The sequence below is a fragment of the Halichoerus grypus genome, chromosome 2, assembly GCF_964656455.1.
Source record: "Halichoerus grypus chromosome 2, mHalGry1.hap1.1, whole genome shotgun sequence".
Classification (NCBI taxonomy): domain Eukaryota; kingdom Metazoa; phylum Chordata; class Mammalia; order Carnivora; family Phocidae; genus Halichoerus; species Halichoerus grypus.
Window position 1 is genome coordinate 144533830 of NC_135713.1, and position 23374 is coordinate 144557203.

General features: G+C 57.4%; 1 protein-coding gene across 2 annotated transcripts in view; it reads left to right on the forward strand.

Moving 5' to 3' along the window:
• TBC1D9B (TBC1 domain family member 9B) overlaps positions 1-20938 on the forward strand; it is a 43129-nt gene extending 22191 nt beyond the window's left edge. The window contains exons 8-22 of one of the 2 annotated variants that reach the window (XM_036071195.2): positions 5577-5738; positions 6035-6185; positions 6608-6822; positions 8230-8347; positions 9157-9442; positions 10787-10916; positions 11045-11143; positions 11895-11963; positions 13088-13328; positions 13674-13739; positions 15145-15216; positions 15467-15517; positions 16874-16933; positions 17385-17491; positions 18492-20938. In XM_036071195.2, the coding sequence (XP_035927088.2) occupies positions 5577-5738; positions 6035-6185; positions 6608-6822; positions 8230-8347; positions 9157-9442; positions 10787-10916; positions 11045-11143; positions 11895-11963; positions 13088-13328; positions 13674-13739; positions 15145-15216; positions 15467-15517; positions 16874-16933; positions 17385-17491; positions 18492-19178 (2514 nt within the window). In that variant the 3' untranslated portion in view covers positions 19179-20938. The remainder of the gene's footprint in view (positions 1-5576; positions 5739-6034; positions 6186-6607; positions 6823-8229; positions 8348-9156; positions 9443-10786; positions 10917-11044; positions 11144-11894; positions 11964-13087; positions 13329-13673; positions 13740-15144; positions 15217-15466; positions 15518-16873; positions 16934-17384; positions 17492-18491) is intronic. The other variant, XM_036071196.2, reaches the window with a different exon arrangement.
• The last annotated feature ends 2436 nt before the right edge of the window (positions 20939-23374 follow it).

Consider the following 23374-nt stretch of genomic DNA (forward strand, 5'->3'; position numbering starts at 1 on the left):
CCTTGAGATTCCATGTGAATTTTAATATAGATTTTTTTTTCTGCAAACAAAGTCATTGGGATTTTGACAGGGAGTTACACTGAATTTGTAGGTCACTTTGGGGAGTATTGACATTTTAACAATGTTAAGTCTTCTAATCCACGAACACAGAATGTCTTTCCGTTTATTTATGCCTTCTTTAATTTCTTTCAGCAATATTCTGTAGTCTTGAGCTTACAAGTCTCCCCCTCCTTGGTTCGGTTTATCCCTAAGCACTTGATTCTTTTCCATGCTGTCATAAATGGAATTGTCTTGTTAATTTCCTTCTTGGATTGTTCAGTGTTAGTGTATAGGACATGGTCTGGAAGTAGATCTGAGATCATGGATGGGTTCCGTACATTCAGTATTGGGTCTGGGCGAAAGAGAGGGGTTTACAAGGTGATGACACTGGTGTCATCTGTGATGTTGGCTGTGCAGCTCAGAGGGTCAACCACCATCTCACGCCGCGGGGAAGATGCAGGGAGAGCAGGCTGGAAGAGTGCAGGCTGGGATGTATGATGTCGGAGGTCAAGCATTACGAGCACCGAGACCCGGCTACTGGAGACAGCAAACACAGGTCATGGCGGCCTTGACCCGAGTCGCTCAGTGGAAAGACAGGAAGAAAAACCTGAGTGGAGGGGCCTTTAACTGGGACAAGGCGGTGGGAGCAGGGTAATTTTTAAATCTTACCGACTCTCCTCAGGAAAAGGCCCAGACCAACTTTAACAAAGGCAGGTGGGAAGGGTGTCCCACAAACCCCAGACGACGACGAGGTAGGGTCAGACCACCAACTGTAGCGTTACTCTAAACGGACGTAGACTCAGCAGCTGTGCGGAGGCGGTAAAGGGAAGAGTGAAGGGGTTCTGACAGTCCCAAGAGCCAGGGAACCCAGAAACCACCATAAAACACCTCCCCACACCCCCAAGAGAGACTGCTCACTGAACAGAAGCCTCGGCAGGTGACTCTGAGATACAGCCAGTGACCTGGGGACATTTCTCAGCTCCACTCTACAGATAAGCAAACCAAACATAAGGAGGGAGGGAAGATCAGATAATTCAGGGCGGCGCACTGCCCTGAGGATCTGAAACACCCACCACAACCCCCAAAAGGAAAGAGCCCTCCCTCCCTGAGGAAAACAAGACCTGGACTGAGCAGGGCAGGAACCCGGGGGGGGGGGGGGGGGGGAGAGAAGCTTCTGACACTAGAGAAAACGGATAGGAAATCTTGAGAGGAGGGGGATACGCTGAGAGGTGCAGCAGAAGACGGGTCCCCAGATGTTCAGTGTGGAAAGCTACCCTGACCCACCTCTTCCCAACACGTACATAATCCTCCCGAAAGTACAGAAGAATTCATGTCATTTAAACCCGAGCAACAGAGGATTATGATCACACCCCATACAAAGGTATCATAGGGGAAAAAAACAAACCAGGTAACCTTCCACAGACAATGAAAGTCCATCAGAACAGTATTCCCCCAAAGCAGATGAAAACCACACCCTAATATTTCAAAATGATCTAAAAAGAATTCAAAAAATAATAGAAACTACTAAAGAATGGTATAAATAAAAATTTTTAGAAAGCTCAGAAACAAAGTGACCAGTCAACAGAAAAGAGTTGATGGGACTCAGGAGAAATTTTTCAGAATTAAGTATTGCACAAGGAGAACACAACAATGAATAGACTTGAAGGGATAAGGAAGGGATGGGGGTCAAGGGAGGGCCAAACAAGAAAGAGAAAAAAATGGTCAGGAGCTGTGATAAAGAAGTCAGACAAAGAAGATCCAACTTATGTATAAGAGCGTAGAATAGCAAAGACCGTAAAATAATAGAAACAGAAAACCGAAGAGCGTAGAATAACAACTGATAGAAACTACCAATCGAGAAAACTTTTCTGAGCGTAAAAAGACTTGACTGTGCATGGTGGAAGGGCACGTCGTACTTCTGGGAAAACCAGTCCAGAATAGTCAATATTGTTAACAGAATGCAGTAAAAACTAAAGATTAAAAAAAAAAATCTTTGGGGCAACCAGTCAAAAAAGACCCAAGTCATTTATGAAAGAAGAAAATCAGAGTAGGTTCAGACTTTTAGATAGCAACATTTTATACAGAGTAACATTTTATTTATTTTTAATTTTTTTAAATAAGCATCAGAGATGTCTTTTTTTCTTAAGGTTTATTTTTTTTTTGAGAGAGAGAGAGAGAGCACAAAACCCTGGGGGCGGGGGGGAGTGGCAGAGGGCGAGAGAGAGAGAAAATCTCAAGCAGACTCCGTGCAGAGCCTGATGTGGGGCTTGATCCCAGGACCCTGAGATCATGACCTGAGCCAAAATCAAAAGTCAGACGCTCAATCGACTGAGCCACCCAGGCGCCCCAAGAGTAACATTTTAAAGATATATAATTTTAAAAAACCATGATCAAAGAATTTTATATGGGAAAAATAAGATTCAGGAGTGAAGACCACAGGCAGTAAGTAAAGAACATGGAGGAATTTAAGAAATCTAACCGCTTTAAGTGGCACCCGGGTGGCTCAGTCGGTTGAACTTCTGGCTTCCGCTCGGGTCATGATCTCAGGGTCCGGGGATCGAGCCCCGCGTCGGGCTCCCTGCTCTGCGGGGAGTCTGCTTCTCCCTCTCCCTCTACCCATTCCCTGCTCGTGCACGTGCTCACTTGCTCTCTCTCTCTCAAATAAATAAATAAAATCTTTTTTTAAAAAAGGCATGGAAAGTAGAATAAGCTCATCGATTGCCTCCTTACCTGGGAGTGAAAGTGTATCACTGTACATTGGCAGGGAGAGCAGGGAGGGCGAGAAGAGGCGCGCTCGTGAATTTCAGCGTTGCCCACAGGAGGGATCGACAGGGTCTGGGGGGACGGACCGGGGTGCTGGATGTTAGATACCAAAACGAGAAGGTGTACTTCCTGGCAGGCTGGGGGAAAGGAAGCAGTGAGTTTCAACAACTCTTTTGAGGAGTTTGTTATAAAGGTCAGCCGAGCAGAACGGGTCACTTTAGTTGAGGTGTAACACACACTAAAGCGCAGGGAGCATAGGTGGACAGCTCAGTGCACATGGTGTGTGAGCGCCCCCCGTGGAAGCACGAGGAGGGTTTGTAGGGACGGCGCCCGCTGGATCTCGTCCGTGGACCCACTGCGGGGGCAGTCGCCTAGAGGAGGGTCCCCGTCCCAGAGGTGGAAGGCTGGGCCTGTGGGCCACGGACACAGGAAGGCTGGCTGATGGCCGTGGCCGCGACGGGCCTCAGATTGCTCCCGCTCGCTCGCTCAGTCTAGCAGGAGGCCAGAGGTTCTGTTGAGCAGGAGGTGAGGTGGGGAGGTGGGTCGGCAGGTTTGCACTGGACGGATGTGTGAGGCGGTCACCTGCAGGCACGGGAGGGACAGGCCCAGGAAAACGCAGGACTCCCAGGCGGCATGGCCCGTGAGCTCCCCGTCTCGCACGCAGCCGTCACACTGGACGGCGTCGCCAAGGCCACACCCTGGAGTCCGTGCCCTTCTGCAGCACTGAGAGCCTGATTCTCGGAGGTGCTCTGGGGCCTGCAGGTCCATCTGTGTCCCGGTCCCTTTGGGGAACCTCAGGCGGGCAGCAGAATCTCCATGTCGGTCTGGTCTGGGGTTGTGCCCACACAGACTGCGCAGTTCGTCATGAAAATCCACCTCCGGAACACCAGCCGGGGGCAGAGGGATGGACTGTGGATGGGACCTAGCAGAGTTCTCTTCCTTTTCTTTCTTTCTCCACCCCCCCCCCCGCCTTTTTATTAAAGACAGCATCTCCGGGGCAAAACTGACATACAATATGCCATTTATATTCAAAGAGTACTGTTCGGTGGGTTTCACACGTACTCTCTGTGGACCCTTCACTACAGCCGAGAAGAGGGCTCTCTTACAAGGACCACAGAGAGGGTGAGGTCCTGCAGGAAGCCAACCAGCATCCCCTGCCCCTGCCACTTGGAGGATGGGACCGTGGCCGGGGTAGGGGTGGCGGTGGGGGGATCTGAGATGACAAGACCCAGGCTGGAGCACGACATGCAAAGGTGGGGCTTACTGGCCCACAAGCCAAGAAGTCCTCACGGTGGGCCGCCTGACGTCACAGGGACCCCTCCCCACTGGACTGGGCTTTCCGCCAGGAGGGCTTAGTTCCCGGGCCGTGTGTGGGACCCGGATGCTGGTGGCAACCCCCGCATCCTCGGCTCATCCCAGCGTTCCCTGCAGAGTCACCCCTGCACGTCCTCGGTGGCGACCAGGTGACACAGTGCCTCCAGCCCCGCCCCCCTGAGCCCTGGGGTGGGAACAGCTAATTATTAGTTCAGGGCTTCACCCTGGTTCTCAGTGGAGCCCACAAAGTGCCAAGCCAAGAGCGGAGAGAAATGTGCCCCCCCCCCCCGAGAAATGGGGAGCTGGCTGCTGGCAGAAGGGGAAGTGGGTTGCAGGGAGCCAGTGACGAATGTCCACTCAGAGCAGTGTTGTTCCTGCCGGTGGGTGCTCAGGGAGGGAGCCGAGGGGAGAACAGGCACCAGCTGTGGCCCTCCTGAGCCCCTGGGCCAGGGGACGAGACAAGCTCCCTGCGCAGGCCATTACCCACGGCAAGCTCACCTGGAAGGCCGCAGGGACAGTGCTCGAGCAGGGGACGGATGTCACGCATCAGCCACGCTGGGCCTGAAGGGTCAGGGCTGCCAGGGCTCCCCTGAGGAGATGCGTTTGCCAGGGGAGGGTTCCAGAAAACCAGGGGAAGAGCCCTGAAAGGCAGGGCTCCCCCGCAGACCTCTGTCCCTGATCCCTCCTTCCCTCCGCCAGCCCCATGCTGCCCCCCACCCCGGCACGTTCCCCGAGCCACTGCACGGTCCATTTCTCTTGCCCTTCAGCTGGCTGTGCGGTGGGAAAGCAGATCCCTGGGCTCCCACCTGGGGCCCCCTCTCACGCGAGGCCCTGTTCAGGGCGAGGCCCCGTGGGGGAAGTAGCCCGTGGTGCCCGTGGCAGAGATGGTCTGCAGGCGGGGAGCCCGCCTCACACACACAGTTCTAGTTCGCTGGATGCCACAGCACCCAGTCTTGAGCTGACACGAGTGTCCAGAGCCAAGAGGTTATGTGACCGCTGTGGGGTGCACCACACACACCAGACGTGGGGGCCAGAGGAAGACAGAAACTCGGGGAGCTCTGGGGGCAACATCCAGCCCTGTGGGAGCCCCTTCTTCTTGGAAGGGCCCTTGAGGGCACAGTGGACAGGTCGCCTGAGGGAGAGGGGATAGGAGAGGACTCGTTCCCTGGCTCAGCAGTCATCAAGGGCTCCCGCGGGACGATTGCCTCAGTTAGGACTCTGTCCATCTGCAAAGGGCTGGGCGGGCCGGTCTGGCCCCGGTGTCGCCCCACCTCCGCTCCACTTTGTGGCTCAGCACTTGGGCTCTGTGGGGCCCGCTGCTCTTTCCCGACAGTCCCGACCGGAGCCAATCCCGAGGCCGGGGGCCACGTGCTCAAACAGCTGACAGGCTTGCACATCAGAGACCCCGCTCTGGGCAGCTCACTCACCGGGTGCTTTCCCTCCTGTGTTGTGTTTTTCAGCACTCCCCAGCTCCTGCAGAGGCCTCAGATCAGCCCGCCAGCCCCACCACACCCCTGGGGGGCCGCCAGAGCTCCAGCGTGCAGGAGGCCCCGACCGCATCGCAGGGGCTGCTTAAACTCTTCCAGGGAAACTCGCCCATGGAGGACCTGGGGGCCAAGGGGGTAAGCCCAGAGCGCGGACCCCATCACCATGCAGGACCCGGGCCTGGGAGGGGGCTTCGTGCCTGCACGCCACCTCAGGTCCTCGGGCCCCCGAAGGACAGTGTCCAGGGGCACCCTGCCTGACCCGCGGGGCAGGGCCGGTCACCCCAGACTCTAGGCCTCTGCACGGAGGCTCATTTCGCTGCTGCCTCGGGGTGGTGCTGTGCCCCGCCCGGCCTGGGCTCTCATAGACATGCGCCGCAGATGGAGGAGGGCCCCGGCGCGCACACCCAGACCCAGTGCTTGCTTTTCCCCAGGCCAAGGAGAAGATGAAAGAGGAGTCGTGGAACATTCACTTCTTTGAATACGGGCGCGGTGTGTGCATGTACCGCACGGCCAAAACGCGGGAGCTGGTGCTGAAGGGCATCCCTGAGAGCCTCCGCGGGGAACTGTGGCTCCTCTTCTCTGGTGAGCTGCCCCGGCGTTGGCCCGGCCCCCCAGGGCTGCTGGGTGAGAGCCCCCCTGACCCGGCCTCCCGAGTCAGCCAGACAGGAGCTGCTAGCCCTTTCCAAGGCCAAAATGGGGCTCTCAGCGGTGAGGGGCCTGAGCCGGGGGCACCGTCCTGGGGCGCAGACACCAAGGGTAGGGCTCTGTCGCCCAGACGGTGCCTTCCCACTGCGGGCCTCCTTTCCTTGGGACTGGCTCTGCCAGCACGCACGCCCTTGGCCACTTGGACAGTTTCACGAGAAGGCCATTCAAACTGGGGCGGGGGGGGCGACCCCTCCCAGGACTGGTCACCAGGGAACCCTTGCCTCACGCCTCCTAACGGACCCCAGGGCCCCCGCGGGAGGGGAGGGCAAGGGAGACGGCTGCCAGCTGTGTGTCCACAGGGGCCTGGAACGAGATGGTGACGCACCCTGGTTACTATGCTGACCTGGTGGAGAAGTCCACGGGGAAGTCCAGCCTGGCCACGGAGGAGATCGAGCGGGACCTCCACCGCTCCATGCCCGAGCACCCCGCCTTCCAGAACGAGCTGGGCATCGCTGCCCTCCGGCGGGTGCTGACTGCCTATGCTTTCCGAAACCCCACCATCGGCTACTGTCAGGTAAAGGGGGCGAGCCGGGCCTAGAGGCCGCACCTCCTGCCAGTGGCTTGCTCGGCAGAGGCCTGAGTGACTGTGCCCTGTGCCCCCTGGAAAAGCCTGACCCCCAAGAGAGCTGTACCTAGGGACAGCGTTCACCGCTCACGTCCCCCCATAGCACATACTGCCTTCTGTGTGCCGCGGCCGGGGGCTGGGGCGTTTGGGTGTTGAGGGTCTGCAGACATCCCCCCTGCTGCTCCCCGTTCTGCACGGATTTGCCCGCCTTCTGTACCTCCTGGAAGCAGAGTCGCACAGGATCCGCCTTTTGGTGACCGGCTTACTCCCTTAGCGCAGCGTCCTCGGGGCTCGTCCCTGTCGCGTCCTGTGTTAGAATTTCTCCCCTTTTAAGGCCGAACCGTATTGCCCTCCGCGTATAGGCCACACTCGGTTCACCCGTGCATCTTCAGCTGTACGCTTGCGTGGCTTCTGCCTCGGGCTCTTGTGAGGAGCGCCGCCGTGAGCGGGCACGTGCGGTGTCTGTTCCCGTCCCGGCTTTCATTTCTCCTGAGTCCGTACCCACAAGTGAAACTGCTGGACCGTGTGGTGATCCGACCTTCCATTTTGTGTGTGTGGAATCCCTATAGTGCTGTTCACGGCGGCGGCACCATTTTACGTGCCCCCCCAGCAATGCACAAGGGTTCCACTTGCCCCCCACCCTTGCCACGCTGGCTCTCCGGTCCGTGGGCAGTAGCCACCCTGCTGGCGTGAGGTGGCATCTCATCGTGGTTTCAAGTTGCACTTCCAGCAGCATCCGATTTTACATCCGGGGGGCACTTCCCCGGCCCAGTCCGATGGCGTTCTGTTTCCCGGAGCCCACGTCTGGGTTTCCCAGAAGCGTGCCGCCCCCTCTGAAGTCCCTTTCCGTACGGCCAGTGTTCTGCGTGACCTGTTCCCGGGGCAGGGCAAGTCCGTGTGCTGGCTTTAGAGAATTTTTAAGAGAAGCTCCGCCAGCAAAAGCTTTTTCTGAGAAGCCTTGCTATCGGCTCAGGCTGTGCGCCGCCCCCCCCCCCCCCCCCCCCGTTTCACTGCAGCCGTGTAGCTGTTGCATGGGGCTCACGTTCCCATCCGCCTGGCCCCCTGTCACACCTCCAACACCAGAAACCGCTCTGAAGAAGGGCCACATGCTCATACCCTCCCTCTCGGCTTTCCAAGTGCCCACTGGCCCAACGGGAGGGGTCTGGCTGATGGTTTTTGTCAAATTGGTTTCCTGCAAATGGCCTTTTGGCAAATGGCCTGGAGTTGGGTGGGATAGTTTGTCGTTGTGGGACTTGCTTGGAGAGTGAGGCCATGCAGGCCCCTTGGGGGCACGGGGCAGTCTTACTTGGCAGCCCAGCCCCGTGAGCCTCCCCCTTGCCGTCTCTGTGCCCACAGGCCATGAACATCGTCACGTCCGTGCTTCTGCTCTATGGCAGTGAGGAGGAGGCCTTCTGGCTGCTGGTGGCCCTCTGTGAGCGCACGCTGCCCGACTACTACAACACCAGGGTGGTGGGTGAGTGCTGGGGCCCCACGGCTCCCCGCGGGGTGGCGGCTCTCCCTGGGCCAGCCTCCGCACCAGGCACATTGCACGGGTGAGCTCTCAGAGCCTCTCAGATGCGCAGCGGGCTGCAGACACTCACGGTCCCCATTCCCCAGATGAGGAGGCTGAGAAATCAGCACGCAGCTAGAAGGTGGAGACCCAACGCAGACTCCCGGCCGTCTGCCCAGACTGCATGCAGCTCCCCGGGAGCCGGCAGTGAGAGGCCTGGGGCCTCTGTTCTCGCTCCTATAACTCTCCGCAAGGCTTTTTACTGTGCAAGATCTCCATATCGCAGCCAGGGCAGGGAGTCCATACATCCCCGGGTGCCTGTCACCCGGCCTCAGCAACCAGGAACGGCAGCCCGTAGAGTCTGCGTGATTAAGTGGAGATGTGTTGGCAAACATACTTAATTATGTACGTGACTCAGTCTGTGGCTCTGAGATGTCCTTCCCCCACCATTTGGTTCTGGGGGTCTCCCTCTCTCGGGGTCCTTTATAATCACACATCTGTTCACAAGCTTCAGGGCAGGACACACGGCAGACACTTCTAGAAGGGAGAGATTTGTATTTCCCCAAAAGCAGATCCAAGCACAGTGGGGGCAAGTATTCTTTTCACACAGTGGTTTGGACGCCGTAGAGGGAAACCCGCACACTGTTTCCCGTTTCCTCCAGCCCTGCGAGTGAGCGGAGCTGGCCGGGGATCAGGTGGGCTCCCCACACCCACCCTGGGGCCCAAGCCAGAGGCGTGGGCCCGGCGTTCAGACTTCTTCGTCCTCTCTCTAGGGGCCCTGGTGGACCAAGGCATCTTCGAGGAGCTCACAAGAGACTTCCTGCCACAGCTGTCCGAGAAGATGCAGGACCTGGGGGTGATCTCCAGCATCTCCCTGTCCTGGTTCCTGACCCTCTTCCTCAGCGTCATGCCCTTCGAGAGCGCTGTGGTCATCGTTGACTGCTTCTTCTACGAGGGCATCAAGGTGATCCTGCAGGTGGCCTTGGCCATCCTGGATGCCAACATGGAGCAGCTGCTGGGCTGCAGCGACGAGGGCGAGGCCATGACCGTCCTGGGCAGGTGACCGAGCCGGCCCCCCTCCTCCCGCCAGGCCGCTGGCTGGCGCCCCCGTGGATGGCAGAGCCCAGCCCATCTCCGGCCTTGGGCACTCCTCGCTCAGCATGCACCGCCGCGAACACTCGGTGGGGGGCGGTGCAGGAGAGAGGCTTCCTGGTGGGACGTGCCAGCTAAACAGCCCTGGGTCCTGACAGCTCTGGGAGCCGATAAAATGGGCCCGAGCACCCGGGAGGGGGCAGGGGGGCGGCAGCCGGAGCCTCCTAGTCCAGCCCCTAGCGGACACTGGGTATCCTGCTCTTGTCTCCGAGCAGTCCTGACGCTGCTCTCCCCAGCTCAGCAACATCCCTCCCCCTCCCCGTCACCGTCACCTAGATGGAGGGGCCCGCGCCAGCTTGCTCTCACAGCTGAATGGGCCACCACCTGCCCCCTAGGTCCCCACATCCAGCCCTCGCAGACTATCTGGGATCCAGCCCCTTCCCCCCACCCCCACCGCCTCTGTGCCGCCCACAGTCCCTCTGCTCTAGTCCCAGCCAGCAGTAGCCCACAGGGCTCTTTCTCCTCAGAATCTGACCCTGGGACTCCCCGTGCACTCATGGTTCTCTGGACGGAGAAGCTGAGTCCCCCCCCATCCAGGGTCCCCGGCGCAGCCTCACACTGGCCCAGGCCCTGAGCTCTGTAGGGTCCTGCTGGCCGTGTGTGCATATTCACCTGGCCTGGAACACTCCCAGAGACCCTGGCCTGCCAGGAATGCTGCCGCCTGCCCGCCGAGCCAACCCAGGACCCTGTCATCCCTCCCACTGGGACAGACCTTTCTCCTGGTGTGGTAGGGTCTGGGCTTAAAAAGGGTCCGAACCCGGGTACCTGGGTGGCTCAGTCGTTAAGCGTCTGCCTTCAGCTCAGGTCATGATCCCGGGGTCCTGGGATCGAGTCCCACATCGGGCTCCCTGCTCGGCAGGAAGCCTGCTTCTCCCTCTCCCACTCCCCCTGCTTGTGTTCCTGCTCTTGCTATCTCTCTCTCTCTGTCAAATAAATAAATAAAATCTTTAAAAAAAAAAAAAAAAAAAGGGTCCCGACCCAAGGGACCCCCAGAGGACAGCCTGGCTTCCCAGAGTTAGTGCTCAGGCCTCATGAGGGGTGAGGCCTCTCTCCTGCCTCCAGGGGGACCCCCGACTTGCCAGGGCACCCTCCTGGGCATGCCTCTGCCCGCCCTCCTGGAGGATGCCCCGTCCTCAGCACCCTCGCTTCCTGATTGGGAGTCTAGGCAGATCAGGTCCCTCCACGTCACGTAGTAGGAGAGAGCCCCCGTTGCCTGTGGGGGTCCAGCCTTCTGTCCTTTAACCCTTGCAGATACCTGGATAACGTGGTCAACAGGCAGAGTGTCTCTCCTCCTGTCCCACACCTCCATGCCCTGCTGACTAGTGGGGATGACCCGCCAGCAGAAGTGGACATCTTCGACCTCCTGAGAGTGTCCTATGAGGTCAGCACCCTCTGGGGCTCTTTGGCCGGCCTGCCCCAGCTGGGCCTGTGGGGGTGGGCGGCCGTGCCTGGGGCAGTTCTCTGCTCTGTGGTTCTGCCTTATCTCACTGAGTCCCCTCCGGCCGGTAGAAATTCAGCAGCCTGAGGGCTGACGACATCGAACAGATGCGGTTTAAACAGAGGCTGAAAGTGATCCAGTCCTTGGAGGACACAGCCAAGCGGAGCGTGGTATGGACGGGGCTGGGCTCTGACGGCTGCAGGTTGCTGGGGGAGGGGGGGGGGGCGGGGGTCGTGACCCAGGTGGGCTGCTCCTGCCCACATGGCCAGGTACAGAGCCCCCTAGTCCAGTCGTGTGGGACTGGAATCCAGGAGTGAAGGTGCAAATTTGAGGAAGTGGGAGAGGCCTGGTCACTGTTTTCTGCTCCTGGGCTGGTCACTGCGAAGCTTCTCTGACCCCCCCAGCGCCTAAAGGCCAAGAGTCTTCCTGCTGTGGGCTGAACCCTGCAGCCTGCTGGCTTCGCCCCTGCCCCTGGGTAGCGGCGCTCGGCCACCCTCCACCTATCCAGCCCACTGTGCCTCTGCTATAAGCCTTTGTCCTCCCCAACTCTGGAGAGAGCATTTATTGGGAAGTTCTAGGACACCTTCCAGAGAGCCAGTGCCAGAGTCTTTCCAAGGATCCAGATGGCAGTCACTACAGGATTGCCCCTCACCTTGTGTCCCTGACTGGGTGTTCAGGACAGAAAGGCCCCCCCAGCGCTCACCAAGAAGGACCTTGGAGAGTGTGGACTGAGTGGCGGGATGGGTGACCAGGGATAAGCGTGTGGTCCATACCTCCTTCCCTGAATGGACTGCCGTCGAGGGCTTGGCCAGCCGGCAACCTCACCAGGATGGTCTGTGTTAGCCTTTGTCCCGTGGGGATTCTCTCAGAGACCTGGAACTTGAGAATCCGTCAGTACACGCTGTTTCTCTTTTCTTCTAGGTCCGAGCTATACCTGGGGACATTGGTTTCTCAATTGAAGAGCTGGAGGACCTTTACATGGTGTTTAAGGTGACAGCCAAGAGCGAGGGCAGGCCCAATACCCCATCCTAGTCCCCTAAGTGCATCCTTGGTGCAGCAAGCTCCTGCCAGAGGAGAAATCGATTTTTATTAGAGAGAGAGCACAAGCAGGGAAGAGAAGGAGAAGCAGGTTTCCTGTGAGCAGGGAACCCAATGCAGGGCTCGATCTCAGAACCCTGGGATCATGACCTGAGCCAAAGACAAACACTTAACAGACTGAGCCACCCAGGTGCTCCGAGAAATTGATTTAAAAGCATCTTCAGATGCAGTTGCCACAAACCTCATGTGGTAGAATTTAATCCTTCATGGAGTTTCGGCAGGACACTTTCTTAAGTGGCAGAAAATCCACTCAAGTCAGCTTACACAAGAGGGAATGCATTGGTTCATGTTACTGGAAAGCCTAGGAATTCACAGCTTCAGGCATGGCTGGATCAAGGGGCTTAAACATACTGCCAAGTTCCCCTACCTCAGATGTCCTCTGGACTGGTCTTCCTACAGAATGGCAGGACTGTCGTCCGCAGCTCCAGGGTCATCCCGCTCTCTCAGGGGAAAGAGCCTTTTCTTTCCAAGTGGTTTTAACAAAAAATCCAGGGTTAATTGTTGGACTAACTCAGGTTAGGTGCTGTGGCTATAGGAGGGTGTTTATTGTTGAGCCAAATCTAGGCCATGCGCCCATCCCACGGCCTGATGTGGACAGGAGGGGCTCTCCCAAAAAATTTCGGGTGCTGTTAACAGAAGAAGGGGAACAGGTGTGAAGAGCAGGCAGAAACAGCTAAGTCCAGACCGCCTGTTGTCGGTTCCCCGTGGCCTCTGGTTTGGCAGCCGTACCTGAGCCTTACGGTGGGAATGGTCCAGGCAGTGCCGCCTCTCCCCACTGTGACCTGCTGTGGCCAGCAGCCCTGGGCTGTGTCTCCGCTCCTGCGTCTGTCAGCAAGAGGCTGATGGTGCTCGTGTGGGCGGTTCTGGGAGATGCTGGGTCGGGCCCGGTGCTCCCAGCCCCGGGACTGTGCGGACTCGGGACAGCGGAGGGGGGAGGACACACTGACCAGCCGGGCGGTCCTAAGCGCCGGGGCGCTGGGAGGCCCGGCCGTCTCACCACGTTGTGCCGCCTGCAGGCCAAGCACCTGGCAAGTCAGTACTGGGGGGGCAGCCGGCCCACAGCTGTGCATCGGGACCCCAGCCTGCCCTACCTGGAGCAGTACCGCATTGACGCAAGCCAGTTCCGAGAGCTCTTCGCCAGCCTGACGCCCTGGGCCTGCGGCGCCCACACGCCAGTCTTGGCCGGGCGCATGTTCCGGCTCCTGGATGAAAACAAGGACTCTCTGATCAACTTCAAGGAGTTCGTGATGGGGATGAGTGAGTAGCCCCAGGGCCCCTCCTCAAGAGGCCTCCAGATGCCAGCCCAGCCAGTCTTCCCCCTGCAACAGCACCCCTGATATGGAAAGGGCAGTTTTCCCACTGGGAACATGTGGGGGTGCCGTGGGGTCCTCCCCTCCACTTCACCTCCCCCGGGCCAGGGCTGCTCAGCGTGGGTCTGGCGACCCTGAGAAGGGCAAAGCTCCGGGGCAAGTGGGAGGCCTGGGGCTCCAAGGACCTGTCCAGGAGAGTCCGGCTGGGAAGGGGAGGGGCTCCAGTGCAGACTGGCCGGGGGGCTTTGGTGCCCTCTTGCAAGCAGGCCTCCTCACTGGCCTCCCTGTGCAGGTGGGCTGTACCACGGGGACCTGACAGAGAAGCTCAAGGCACTGTACAAGCTGCACCTGCCCCCAGGTGAGCCTCCTCCCCGACCCCCCGCAAGGGCCTCGTGTACCGAGTGGGGGCTGCAGCGTCCCAAGGCACAGGCCTCTGTGAGCTGCTGGGCCTCGGGCAGCCGGGGGGCTCCACATCCTGGCAGAGCGGGAGGGGCAGGGGCACAACCTGAGAGGGAATGTCTCAGGCGACTCGGCCTGGCTGAGGGGGACCCCGGTGGGTCACAGGCCGCTCCTGTTGATCCCCAGAGGCTCAGCCTGGGGGCACTGCCACGGCCCTCAGAATGGCTGGGTAGCCCTGTTGTGCAGCCATGAACAGGGGCTGCTCTCCCTTGGCTTCTCTACACTCTGCCTGAGCCTCCTGGGGACACTGAGAGGCCACAGGGTGGGGAGAAGGGTGACCGGCAGCTGGTCCTCAGGCCAGGTCCCATAATCTGTGGGTTCCCGCTGTGTGCGCCCAGCTCACCCTGCCCAGCATGGAGAGTTCTCCAAGATGAGGTTCCCTCGTTTTCAGGGGGAAGCTGAGACTCAGGCAGGTGAGAATTCTAGCCCGGGGCGCTCTGCTCTTGTTCACAAACTGCCCCAGGGAGTCAGCGGCTACGTCCACGGGGGCGGAATGGTGTTTGGAACACCGGTGCTGTGCGCACCCCAGAGGCCATCACTTCGTTGGCCTGGAATGCAGTTTTAAAGCTCCCCTGGGGGGTGGTTCTGTATGGCCAGAACTGGAAGCCCCAGGCCTGGACACAGGTGATCTCACCTGGAATCCAACACGGGACATTGGCCTCAGGGACGCCTCCAGGGAAGGTTGGTGCCCGCCATGTGTGACTCTGCTGAGGGAAAGGCCTGGGTTGGGCAGACCCCACTGGGCTGGGGTCCTCCAGGTGAGGGCACATGGGCCACCTGTGTCTGCCTCCCGTCGCCCACAGCCCACACCCTGCCACCTCCCCCAAGTGCCGCCTGTTCAACCCCTGTCATCCCCGACCGCACGGTGGGGAGAGTGAGTCCCCCCCACAGAACCATGTGGGTCTGAAACCCTGGGGACCACTTCATCACAAAGAACGTGCCAATGTGGAACGATGCCCAAGATGCATAGAGTGAGAAGAGCAAGTCCCTTGTGCGTGACTGGTGCCTGCGTGGCTGCCCGCAGGGGCCTGGTCCCCACAGAGTGCTCTGCACCCCACCAGTGGGGCGGTGGGGGGGAGGGGCTGGCCATTCACTGGACTCCCAGCTGCACTGATCAGGTGTTTAGATGGGCTACATGTGACGTTCTCAAACACAACATCAAAGTCAAGAAAGGAACACTACCCGGGATCCGTGATCATCGTTACCACTCTGACCCCACACCGTATCACGGGCCCTGGCAGGCGGCAGGGCACGCCACACGGGGAGCGGGGCCTGCCCTCACTCACCTTTCCCTCTGAGCACAGCCCTGAGCCCGGAGGAGGCCGAGTCAGCCCTGGAAGCGACCCACTACTTCACCGAGGACAGCTCCTCAGAAGGTGAGCGCCGCTGACCCCGGTGCGGGGGCCTCTGGCCTTGCAGCCGGGCTGTCGTGGGGCCCCGCACAGGTGGCCCGCAGCCCTCGGTGGGCTTGGGGAGCGTGCTGTGTTGGGGAGCCACGGGTGACGGCAATGGCCTCTCTCTGGGAGGGTGCCCCCCCCGGGTGTTCTCACTCCTGTTTCTCTTGTCTCTGCCTTCCTGGACCTTGGCTTCTCCCTCCCTCTCTCATCCACTCCTCTGCTCTCCCAGCATCTCCTCTGGCCTCAGATCTGGACCTTTTCCTGCCCTGGGAGGCTCAAGGTCAGTCCCTGGGGGTCAGGGGCACCCGCTTTGTGCTGGGCTGCGTCTGCCTAACCCCCCCACCCCCCACCCCACATGGTCAGGAGGCCTGGACTCGCTTGGTCCCAGGGATGCCTCCTGTGTGGATGACTCCCGAGGAGGACCCGGGACCAAGCCGCAGCTTACTGGGGAGGAGAGGGGCGGCCTCTGTGCTTGTCGAGGGGGCTAGTAAATGAGGACACATGGCACGGCACCGGGGCCTCAGCTCCGCGGCCACACGCAAACAGTATTCCATCATCACGCTCATGGGAGAAAGCCCAGATGCCATCGTGGCCACAGTGTGAAATGGACAGGTGGAGGAGGGCAGTGGAAAATGTCCTCATGGCCTACACAACTCTTCCCTTAAGGAAAGATACATTTGTTGAGTGCCTTTTCGGAGGCGTTCCTTTCTACATGTAAAGCCCATTGGGGGCATCAGATCCAGGGTGATGGGGCATTCCGGGCCTGGCGTTGACTAAAACCCCAGCCTGTAAGTCCTCGTGGCAGGTAGTACCCAGCAAGGATAATACACGGCCAAAAGAGAAACACAGTGCGTATCCAGATAGCCAAGGCAGGCCTGCTGGTCATGTCAGAAGGCTTAATTTGAACTTGATAGGAAGCCTCAGGTGTACGAACCAAAGAAACAGATGGGTATTCTGTTACACTCAGAATCTGGGAAAATCACGGGCCCTTCCCAGCTTTCCCCGGGGGTTCCAGTTAAGGCCAGGGCCCGGGGGTACAGAGCCCTGTCCTCAGACCGCACGCAGCCCCCGGCAGTGGGCCTCCACTCAGCAGTGAGAAGCCTGAGCCCAGAGAGACTCCCCGCCATCGCCAACAGCGCTGGGAGGCTGCCACCCACCAGGGTCCCCCGGCGGCCTTGTGGCCCGCAGGTCTGGGAGAGCTGGGCCACCTGCTGCTCCCCACGTTCATGGGCCCCACAGGGGACAGTGTGGGCCACCTCCAGCAAATGTGTCACTTTAAGAAATACGGTGCCCGGCACAGAATTCCCGTACACACAGTTCCTCATCAGTCAGTGCGGTGGTTGGTGGAGGGTTGAACTGAGAATCAGGACCGCCTTGGGTTTGACCCTTTTCAGCAGACACTAGAGAAACTAGTTCTCGGGCTTTTTCTCGGCGAGGGCCGAGACTTATATTCCTCTGGCAGAGAGGAAGGCGGGTCTGGCGGCGCCTTGGTTCCCCGTAAGCAGGCCAAGAAGGCGAGCAGGCCCTGGGCTTCTGCTTCTGCGGGAGATGGGACGGGGCTGCTCACAGGCCTCCGAGGTTTGCAGCCGCAACACGGGGGTATTCCCTGTGTGCTTTCTCTTTTCCGGTTGTCCAGAAACACTACGGCAGGAAGAGCAGGAGGGAGGCGGAAGTGACGACGGCCAAGAAAAAAGAGGTACAGGCAGGCCGTTGTTCCCAGTGCCGATGCAGATCCTGGGGCTCCTCCCTGCGGGCGGGGCCCCCACCCAGGGAAGCCAGCTGCCGGGGGAAGCCACTCGCATCAGCCCCAGGCCTGACTCTCTTGTGGCTGTGAATACCACCCCCACACCCCATTGCCACCTCATTCCAGGGCACCTGCTTTCTGCAGCCTCCACGTCCCTCCTTCGCCATCTTGGGGGAGACAGGTTGGGGCCCTCTTCGTCAGCTCAGGCCTTACTTTAGCATAAGAACTCAGGGGAGACATCCGGGTGTTCTGGAGTGTTCTTCCCACTGCCACCTCCCCAAATACCGGGGTGTTTCATAAAAGGGCCCAGGTAACCCCGTGCCAGACAACACTGAAACCCGCTCACCGCCTGCTACCGGCCCCCAGCTCGATCTGACAGATTTTTTTTTCTCCCAATACACAGAGGAGAAGGGGACCAGCCCTCCCGACTATCGGCACTACCTTCGCATGTGGGCCAAAGAGAAAGAGGTTCAGAAGGAGACGATTAAGGATCTTCCCAAAATGAACCAGGTAGGCCCATTCAGAGCCCACGACAGACACTTCCGAGGCTGGGTTCCCCCATCCAGTGGCTCCCCACCCTCCCTCCCAGTGCCCGCTGGAGGGTGGAAATTCGCCTGCCTACCTCCTGCACCTGCTAGTCAGACAGCAGTCAGGGACGATTCCAGAAGGACAGCAGGCCAGTTGCTTTGGGGCCTTATCCTGGGTGGTGGTTGCTGGCGATGGCTCGTTCACATTCCATCAGTATCTATGCAGCAGAGAGGCAGTAGGGAAGGTGAGCCTCTGACCCACGGGCCCACACGACCCCTTTACGAGTCAGCCCCCCAGCGCTCCTGTTCCTCCCAGGCCCTCCCAGCTGCCGTGCTCACGCAGGCCTGCTCCACCCACCGCCCCTTGTTCAAGCGCTGGCCTCTGGGTCGGGAGCCCGGCATCTTACCAAGGGTCTCAGCGCTGGGGCCGCAGCCTGACCACAGCCCTGCCCTGCCCAGAGAGGCACCTGCGGTCTGGGCGTCTCTCACCTGCATCCTGAAGAATGGGGTGCCCCGTGGAGCGAGGCAGGAGGCCTGAGTGCGGTGTCAGACCTCCCCACCCCCTCAACGGACCCAGGCTGTGCTTGTTTTGTCCTCACCCTCCATCCTGGTTGAAGATGAAAAACTCAAGGCGATTCTGAAACACACTGAAGAAGTCCTGTAGCCCCTGGGTCTGGGAAGTGGTGTAGAACTCGGTCTGGCTCGGCCAGCAGTGCAGTGATAGGGACAGGGAGAGGCTCCCAGCACTGTCTGTGCTGAAAGAAACGCAGCTGGAAGAGAAAGCTCTTCTAAGGCTGTGTGATATTGGTCACGTCGCTTTCCCTCTCTGCGCCTCCATGTCCCGGTCTGTGAAATGGGCACAGCAAGGCGCAGGCCTGGAGACCACGAACAAGACAACCCAGCACTGGCAGTCTGGCTGATCCCAGGCCAGTCTGACCATCTTTCACTGTCTCCCCACCCTTTCTCTGTGTCTCCCTGAAAAGGAACAGTTCATTGAGCTGTGCAAGACGCTGTACAATATGTTCAGCGAGGACCCCATGGAGCAGGACTTGTATCACGCCATCGCCACGGTGGCCAGCTTGCTGCTCCGCATCGGCGAGGTGGGGAAGAAGTTTTCCGCCCAGCCAGGCAGGAAGCCCAGGGATGGTGCCCCCGAGGATGACGAGCCACCAGCCCCAGACCCCGCACAGGACCCAGCCCCGGAGCTTCAGCCTCCAGCTGCCGGTGACCCCCAGGCCAAAGCGGGGGGAGACACCCACCTCGGGAAAGCGCCCCAGGAGAGCCAGGTGGTGGGTGACGGGGGCGGTGGCGAGGGCCGGGGCTCCCCCTCGCAGCTGCTGTCCGACGATGAAACCAAAGACGACATGTCCATGTCCTCCTACTCGGTGGTCAGCACAGGCTCCCTGCAGTGCGAGGACCTGGCTGACGACACAGTGCTGGTGGGCGCGGAGGCCCGCAGCCCCCCGGCCCCCACCCGCGGCGGGGGCACCGTCGACATAGACTGGTGCATCTCCTTCGAGCAGATCTTGGCCTCCATCCTGACAGAGTCCGTTCTGGTGAACTTCTTTGAGAAGAGGGTGGACATTGGACTCAAGATCAAGGACCAAAAGAAGGTGGAGAGACAGTTCAGCACGTCCAGTGACCTCGAACAGTCTGGAGTTTCAGGCTGACGGGGACCTGGCCTGTCTCTCCTCCTCGCCCCCTCCTCCCTCCTGTTCTGTTTTCTCCCTCAGGACGCACCCCTCCTGTTCTCCCCAGATGCAGTGAGTTGTAAATGGAAAAAAAGGCTGAACAGCCCCAGTTGGGCCCAGACAGAGGCTCCCAGCCCCCTCTTCCTGCCTGCCTGGTGGGACCCGCCTCAGTCGCTGTGTCCTGTCAGAGGCTGTCCGTCCTGGCCTGCTTGCCCAATGCCTCTGTGCCCCGTTCAGTGGCCAGGCCACACGGCACCTTCCACTCTGGCGGGGGGTGGGGGGTGGGGGGGGCGGTCCTGCAGCTGAGTACTCCGGGGGGGCTTTCCTGCCATTTGGCACCAGGCAGGGGTTCCCGTTGGGCATCAAGGTGCTCTCTAGGAGCCCCTGAGCCCCTGGCTGAGGGACACGGGCACAAAGTGTCTAGTGCACTGGGGCGGATGCCATGCGGGCGTTACTCTAAATGCTCTTTCAGCTCGTCAGCCTCACCATTAACCTTAAAAGCACATCCCTCAGGTCCTGATAGATTTCCTTATATTCATTTCAGTTGGCTGAAAATCACACTGTGCTCAATGCCTTAATAAACCCCTGAAAGAACTCAATACCATACTGTGTACAGAGCCTTAATGTGGCCTCAGCTACTGCTTGGGCTTCTGGCTTCTTCCCAGGCAGGTGGGGGCCCAGGCCATGTTCCAGAGGTTCTGGGCACTTAGACCCCCACAGGGGTGGGGCTTCAGGCCCCCAGGGAGAATGAGGGCACAGAAAGTACTGATGCAGGCCCAGTAGGGCTTGAGCCGACCTCTGCCGAGGGAGAGTCCCAAGCACCTCAGGTACAAGCAGCCTGGGTCCAGCGGGTGCAGGTGTGGGCCTGGGCTTGGGCTGCAGCAAGCACTTGGGCTCAGCAAGTTGCTGTGGGACCACAGGTGACAGGCTGAGCCATGAGCACCCCCTAGCTTTGTAGCAAGAGCTGATCATCAGTGTCTAGCGTTCGCCCCGCTCCCCACCCCAGTCACGTGGGACATCTCTCTACTGAAAGATAAATCTGAGGGGCGCCTGGGTGGCTCAGTCGGTTAAGCGTCTTCCTTCGGCTCAGGTCATGATCCCAGGGTCCTGGGATCAAGCCCCACTTCGGGCTCCTTGCTCGACGGGGAGCCTGCTTCTCCCTCTACCTGCAGTTCCCCCTGCTCACACGCTCTCTCTCTGACAAATAAATAAATAAAATCTTAAAAAAAAAAAAAGGTACATCTGGGGCTGGGGGTTTTTTCCTCTTTTTTTTTTTTTTTTTTTTTGTAAGTAGGCTCCCTGCCCAGCCTAGAGCCCAGTGTAGGGCTTGAACTCACGACCCTGCGATCAAGACCCTAGCTGAGATCAGAAGTCAGATGCTTAACCAGCTGAGCCACCCAGGTGCCTGTTTTTGTTTTTGTTTTTTAATTTAATAGCTTTATTGAGGCATTATTTACATGCCGTAAAATTCACTCGTTTTGAGTTATAATTCAATGATTTTGAGTAAATTTACAGAATTGAGCGACTATCACCACAATGCAATTTTAGAAAACTTCCATCACCCTCCTCCCCACGTGCAGCCAATCGCTGTTCCCACCCCCAGCCCCAAGCAACCGCTAATCTACTTTCTATCTATAGGTTTTGTGGCTGGTTTTTTAAATAATGGTCTCCATGATTTTACCTTGTTCACAACTGCTGGGTCCCATCTCAATAAATGCAGCAAAACAACATCAAGGAAACTGAATAACTGCTTTCTTAACAACAAAATGTCGTTAATCAATGTAATTTCATTCCTAGTATTTACAAAAACTGACCACATGCTTTGCCATAAAGTAATTTCAAAGGGTTCATATCAGAAAGACCATATTCTTGGCCATAATGAAATTAAGTAAAGATATACATAAAAATCCCACAAAGTTGGCAGTTTTAAGTCTTAAATCATAATAAATTAGATTTAAATAATGTGAAATTTGGATAAGTATTTTATATATCATGTAGAAGTCTAAATGTAAGAATATGCCAAAGAAATTAAACAGAAGAATATAAAACAGGAATCTAGCCTTTCATATGATAAAATAATATACAAAAATGTATAACAGTACTTTCATCTATTAATCATTCAACCTGCAATGACACTCAAAATAACCAGAACAGTAACACTAAAAAATAGATGGATAATACAAGTAAAGCTTTAAAAATACTTCTCTTCTGTAAGTAAACGTAATATTTTAAAACTGCTTACCAAGTGATGTTATGCCAAACCAAGTCAATTTTATAATTCCCAAGAAAAGTATATGAATTTTTAAAGATTACATATTTATTGTAGAAAGGGAAAAATACAGAAAAGTAGAAAAACAATTTTCCCAGTATTTAAGATTACTCAGTATTTTTGTGTTTATTTTTTTCTGTATCTTTTTCAAACCTGAACTCATACCACATACGAAAAAATTTTAAGATTTTAGAGAGTGCATGCACATGGGGGGGAGGGGCAGAGGGAGCAGGAGAGAAAGAATCTCAAGCGGACTCTGTGCTCTCGCTGGATCTCACAACCCCGAAGATCATGACCTGAGCCGAAATCAAGAATCATAGCTTCACTGCTTCACCAACTGAGTCATCCAGGCGCCCCATGAAATTTTTATTCTGCTCTTTTCATTAAGCATAAAACATTCTTTTCAGATGCCTTCTGCTTTCAGCCACAATAACTCGAACACGTGAAAATAAAGACCACCCAAATGGGAACAGGGACTATATATCTAGAGCTTGCTATAGAACAGGAGTCAGCCATCATTCCTTGCATTTGGCAGAGACTCAAAGGTAGAGGAGTAGGAAAGCCTTAGCGTGAAAACAAGGGAAGGCTTAAGGTGTGCTTTGATTAGAGGCTGTTGGCCTGGAAGTGGATGCTGGCTACCTTAGAAGGGTGTCTTTTGTGTTGGTGTGAGGAGCGTAATTGGCTTTCTCTGGTTGGTCCTGAGATGAAGAGGGAAGTGCAGAATATAGGGAAATGGGCAGTTATTGACCAAGTCCTGTCTGCTCTAGAGGTTGTAGGTTGGCTTGGGGGGCGTTGGGCATTGGTTGCTATAAAGGTTGTCATATGTGGTCTGGCCAGTCCGTTTGTAAATCCATCCTCTCATTTTTTTTTTTAAGATTTGATTTATTTGAGAGAACCACAAGAAAGCGAGTACGGGGCAGGGGGTGGGGGGGAGAGACAGAAGGAGAAGGGGGGCTGGATCCCAGGACCCCAGGATCATGATCTGAGCAGACGTCAGTTGCTTAACCGACTGAGCCACCCAGGAGCCAGCCCCTCAAACATAATTTGTTAAACTAATTTGTTTTTTTCTCATATAGGCTACTGTGCAAAATTTGGAAAATATAAACAATTTTAAATCCTCTATAACCGTAAACCCTCCACCCCGCTCCTGGAAATAAATAATGCCTGGTTTTACCTAACTCAAATTACGTGCTCTTTGTAACTTCTCTGCTTTCCATCAATACACATGCCGGCATTTGCACGTCGGACTCAGATTCTCTGTAATGGACCTGCATGATGGCCCATTTTGGGTTACAGTAAGCGACCATTCTTTAGCACGTCTATTTCCATTTTCCTGTTATACGTCAGTGAACACTCGTACACAAATGATAAATCTGGGTGAGTCAGATTATTTTCTTAGTGCAGGGTAACTGCCAGATCGTCTTCCGTAATGGTTTTTCCATCTGACCCTTCTCCCAGAATCCGGCAAGAGGGGTTCCTCTCCCACATCCTTGTCAGGATCCGGTGTTGTAACGCTAACCAGATGGTTTATGTTATGGGCACGCGGGCTGGCGTTAGGGTGCGTCCCAGAGCGGCTGGGACAGAAGGGCTCCTGCCCCCCAACCTTCCAGAGTGGGTCGCCGTGGGGCTTCCCCGGGGGGGACTGGTTTCGTTCACAGCCGCTTCTCGTCTCCGGGAAGCGTGGGGCTGGTGAGCCACCCCCCCGGGATCCTGGGTGCCGCAGCCCTCGGGGTTCAGGCTCAACGGCTACCAAAGGCCGCCTCCGCCCAGAGGTCCCGCGAATTCCAACCCCGAGCCCCAGGGGCTGGGCCGGGGCGGGGAGGCGCCCTCCCGCTCCCTGTCTGCGACCAGAAGCCGCCGAGGGAACGGCGCGGACAAAGGCCGGACCCGGAGTCGCGGCTGGACG